This window comes from Nerophis ophidion, linkage group LG02 (genome assembly GCF_033978795.1).
Source record: "Nerophis ophidion isolate RoL-2023_Sa linkage group LG02, RoL_Noph_v1.0, whole genome shotgun sequence".
In the NCBI taxonomy this organism is placed as follows: Eukaryota; Metazoa; Chordata; class Actinopteri; order Syngnathiformes; family Syngnathidae; genus Nerophis; species Nerophis ophidion.
Window position 1 is genome coordinate 75,946,601 of NC_084612.1, and position 5,285 is coordinate 75,951,885.

General features: G+C 42.8%; 1 protein-coding gene across 1 annotated transcript in view; it reads right to left on the bottom strand.

The window, feature by feature from the left end:
• The window catches only part of LOC133545596 (kidney mitochondrial carrier protein 1), a 28,534-nt gene extending 23,463 nt beyond the window's left edge, over nt 1–5,071 (bottom strand). The window contains exons 1-2 of the mRNA XM_061891339.1: nt 4,914–5,071; nt 4,678–4,825 (exon numbers count right to left, since the gene is read on the bottom strand). Coding sequence (XP_061747323.1) covers nt 4,678–4,825; nt 4,914–4,977 — 212 coding nt within the window. The 5' untranslated portion in view covers nt 4,978–5,071. The remainder of the gene's footprint in view (nt 1–4,677; nt 4,826–4,913) is intronic.
• Between the last annotated feature and the right edge of the window lie 214 nt (nt 5,072–5,285).

Below are 5,285 nucleotides of genomic sequence, written 5' to 3' on the forward strand. Positions count from 1 at the left end.
AGAGCGGGACACGCTTTGGCCCGGCTCAAGATGGCGGCCAGGAGGCGGAGAATGCAGCGGAACTGAGAGGCGGGGCGTGCCCGGAGCGACGCTGCAACAATCAAAATTAGGTGCGTGACAAATCCACTGGCTCACAATCTGGCTATCTCCTCTCAGTGTATAAAAGGGGAGAAGGAGGAAAGATCAGGAGGAAGGGGTGGAGTGTCCGCAGGACTGCAGCAGAAGAAAAACATGAACGATCAGAGAATGTCCGCAGAAGAAAAATCCCGCTTTGGAGAGGCGAAACCGACGTGCCGACGGCAGAGCGGGACACGCTTTGGCCCGGCTCAAGATGGCGGCCAGGAGGCGGAGAATGCAGCGGAACGGAGAGGCGGGGCGTGCCCGCAGCGACGCTGCAACAATCAAAATTAGGTGCGTGACAAATCCACTGGCTCACAATCTGGCTATCTCCTCTCAGTGTATAAAAGGGGAGAAGGAGGAAAGATCAGGAGGAAGAGGTGGAGTGCAGCAGAAGAAAAACACGAACGATCAGAGAATGAGCCCCAGTGGAAGACGACATCACCGGCAGCTGAAAAGCCGGCCGAGACGAGCAGCGGAGGAGGAGGCGCTGAAAAGCGGCCCGATCGACAAAAAAATAAAACAGTCAAACCTGCTCGACGCGATGTCCTTCCTAGATGGTCCATGCAACCCAAGCTAAAGGTCAGAGTCGTTCACACCCGCTTTTCCCCAAATTCCCAGGAGTTTCCCATTGAAAAAAATAGGGCCATTTTTCCAAGTTGCACAATTCTCATACTTTTCAACCTATTCAAACCATTCCACCTTCAACACATTCCACCATTCTGGAAATTCAAACTACCCTTTTTCCAAGTTAAAAAAAATCCAGATTTTCCCGAATTTCCATAATACCATTTACTTTACATTTCTAGCCCGGTTTAAACAATTCTAACACCAACCAATCCACCTTATTTAGGACATTCATGCTCCTAATCATTTTCAACAAAATCCCGCTTTTCCCCAAATTTCCAGGAAGTTCCCATTGAAACGAATGGGGACATTTTTCCAAGTTACACAACATTGTTCAACCCATTCAAACATCAACACATCCCACTCATCCTCATACTTGCCAAACCTCCCGGATTTTCCGGGAGACTCCCGAAATTCAGCGCCTCTCCCGAAAACCTCCCAGGACCAATTTTCTCCCGAAATTCAGTCGGCGCTGGAGGCCACGCCCCCTCCAGCTCCATGAGAACAGACTCAGCAATGTTGTGACCCTCTTAAACAGGACAATACTGTCATCTACTGTACATAGAATTTAATAGAATGTACTTTATTGAAAGTTGAACAAATTAACCTTTAATATGGACGCAAACGAGTTTTGCATTGAATATTGAGCAAGCAAGGCTTATATAACTTTATAGTGACATGCAAAATCCAGTTTCAAGTAATAATAATAAAAAATATCAATGGCATATCAAATACAATTTTAATAAAAATGGAATGCCTCTTTTCTGTTTGCAGCGTTCTGAGGTAAACATCAAAATGTTTTTTTTCCACAGGCTAATAATACATTTGAAAATAAAATAATAATAATAAATGAATCAAACACTGAAGCCTTGAAGTAGCAAGAGAATGTGCATGGACAAAAAGTTAATTACTGCTACACTAATTTGCAATAACACATAACTTAATAGTGCGAAATCAACTTTCAAAAAACTAACAAAAAAAATCATCAATGGTATATTAAATACAATTTGTTCTCCCAAAATGTGTTTGTCATTCTTGTTTGGTGTGAGTGCACAGTGTGGCGCATATCTGTAACGGTGTTAAAGTTGTTTTTATACGGCCACCCTCAGTGTGACCTGTATGGCTGTTGACCAAGTATGCTTTGCATTCACTCTTGTGTGTGTGTGTGTAAAAGCCGCAAATATTAATGTGACTGGGTTCGACACGATGTTTGTACGGAGGAAAAGCAAACGTGATGACAGGTTGTATGGAACGCTAAAGGGAGTGCCTTAAAGGCACGCCCCCAATATTGTTGTCCGGGTGGAATTTGGTAGAAATTCGAGAGAATGGTTGATTTTCGGGAGGGGCACTGAACTTTGGGAGTCTCCCGGGAAAATTGGGAGGGTTGGCAAGTATGAGTATTTGCGGTGAATGCGGGGTTACAGCGGCACCGTCTCTGTATGATATCAGCTCTAATGTTAAATTGATATTGCCTCAAGGGCCAAATTAAATTACACGGCGGGCCAGAGTTTGACACCCATGATTTAGGGCAGGGGAGCTACTTTTCAATTGACCAAGTCGAGGAGATCTACCTCATTCCTATTTATAATTTATATTTATTTATTTATGAAAGAGACATTTTTGTTAACAAGTTAATGGTGTTTAATGATAATACAAGCATGTTTAACACACATAGATTCCTTTCTTTCATGAAGACAAGAATATAAGTTGGTGTATTACCTGATTCTGATGACTTGCATTGATTGGAATTAGACAGTGGTGCTGATAACGTCCGCATTTTCAAATGGAGGAGAAAAAAAAGTCCTCCTTTCTGTCCAATACCACATGAAAGTGGTTGGATTTGGCATCTCATTTGTCCAACTTGCATACTGGTTTTTAAACACTTTGTTATGAGAGTAGCATATGTGTGTGGCCCTTTAATGTCTGGCAGCAGGTGAGTGACGTCGGTGACTGTGCGGGTGGGCAAGCAAGTGAGAAAGCGGTCGCTGAGGGCGGGGGAGAAATACATTGGCATCAAACTCCGTAGCTTGCTAGCTTTCTGAGACTCTTATTTTGTTAGCACAGGCAGGATGAAACAGGTCTTTTATGGTGAAGACAGGAAGTGTGCAGTCGGTCTTTAGAGTTTTGACAGTAGGTACGGAGTCTCTAGAAATAAAATGTGTTTCTCTGCGTCCGCCCTGTTAGTGATTTTTTTCTTAAATATGAGCTCGCAGCAGCCAGCGTCATCTCACAAGATCCTCGGGTGGCGAGAATGTCAAACAACTGACGAAAGTGAAGTCTTGGTATGATTGATGATTGCTCATTTTTATGTACATTTTTTAATGCCTGGCTTGAGATCGACTGACACACCCTCCGAGATCGACGTAATGGGCACCCCTGCTTTAATGAGTAGGACACTTTTGGATCCCCAATTATTTTAGTGTGATTTGTTTTTAAGTGTCATTGCTCCAAAAATAATAATGAATCAAAATCCAAAATTAAGGCTCCAATTATTATATATTCTCAAATATTCCACCTAAAAAAGTTATTGGGTGAAAATATTGCATTTTTTTTTTTTCATTTTTTCCCCCTAATGTTGATCTAGATATTTAAAACTTGAATAATAAAAAAATAATAATAATACTGAATAATGACACATTTTTAATATTATTTTTTACCAAAATCCCTTGGGGTTCCCCGAGGTCATAACTGAGTGGAGGCCTAAATGTATATTTTTTAAACATATATTGTATTGGTTTTTAAAATTAAAATTATGAAAATGGCCCCCACTTGCTTTGATTTTTCAGTGTGGGGCCCTCAGTGGAAAAAGTTTGGACACCTCTGACGTAGGCTATATAATGCAGTTACATTATTATATGAACTATCAGAGACAGCTTCGAGAAACTCTTCATTGAACATAATATCCTTTTTTTGCTGCTTCAACACAGCTCAATCAACACAGAAAAGGGTAAAGTGAAATAACTTAGTTGTTGACTGTAGGTCAATAATGATTGTCTTTTTCTCAGACATACAGGGCTCATAGTGATGTTAATAGTAGTTGACTGAGAGGTGTTTATTATAATTTGGGGAGAGTCCGCTGCATTATGCCCACCTGCTAAACAAAAATTAAGTATCTTGTCTTAGCAGTCTATTTAAATAAAAATAAGCTGAAAAGGATTTGCAAATCATTATATTCTGTTTTTATTTACCATTTACACAACGTGCCAACTTCACTGGTTTGGGGTTTTGTACTTTTCCTGTTTGTGAGCAAATCAAGACGGGAGGGGGAAGTTCCAAATAATATCGCGATCGACGTAATACCCACCCCTGATTTAGGGGATATTCCGAGACCAGTAAAATTTAGAAAAAAACTTTAAAAAATACAACAAGCCACTTGGAACTGATTTGTATTGTTTTTAACCCTTTTGAAATTGTGATAATGTTCACCTTTAAATAGGGAGAGTGGCCGTGCGCAACCCGAGCGTCCCTGGTTCAATTCCCACCTAGTACCAACCTCGTCATGTCCGTTGTGTCCTGAGCAAGACACTTCACCCTTGCTCCTGATGGGTGCTGGTTGGCGCCTTGCATGGCAGCTCCCTCCATCAGTGTGTGAATGTGTGTGTGAATGGGTAAATGTGGAAGTAGTGTCAAAGCGCTTTGAGTACCTTGAAGGTAGAAAAGCGCTATACAAGTACAACCCATTTATTTATCATTTAATAAATATATTATTTCTAAAGCAAATTCGAGTATCATTGGCAAATGTTCACCTACTCCCGGCCTTGGCACGCATATATGTGTCCTCTTTTTGGGATTTCGGAATATGGTCACTGATGCTACCCCTTGGTATCGACAGGGCGGATATCTGGATCCGCCCACCTCTATTCAGAGAAGTGCACTTTAGGAGGAAGTGAGTACACTTACGGGGAAATACATTAAGACAAATCGTGTACTTACCCGGAATACAGCGTTCGAACGCCCTCCTCCCGTGCTATCCTGACGATGGCGTGCAGCATGCCTCGGTAGCGGATTTCTCGGTACTTACTGTCGCCCACCTGGCCCTGCACCTGAAGCCGCGTCTTGGCTAAGTCGATAGGGAAGGTACCTGCAACACACACACACACACACACGCCGCCATGATGTCAGGACCGGATGTGGGAGCGACGTTGAAAGCCACGCCGCACTTCACTCACCGCACTCCGCCGTCACGGAAGCCAGTCCGCCGTAAACGAAGGGTTTCCAGTTAAAGCCCGACATTTCGACTAGCTATGAAGCGTCAATAAGTGATAATGCGTGTTTTCGATAATGGGGCGGGCCTGAGTCGTCGCCGGGCTTTTTTTTTTTTTTTCCCGCTCCTCCCCGTTTTCGGGTTTGGGGAAGAAGCCCCGCCCATTTGCCTCCTATTGGCTGCTGCTACAAATGACCACGCCTCGAGCGTTGCTAGGAAACCGACCCGGCGCTGGATTGAATAGTAGAGGGGTGTCCAAACTTTTTCCACTGGGGGCTGCAAACTGAAAAATCAAAGCAAACGGCGGCCATTTTCATATTGTTTTATTTTAAAAAAA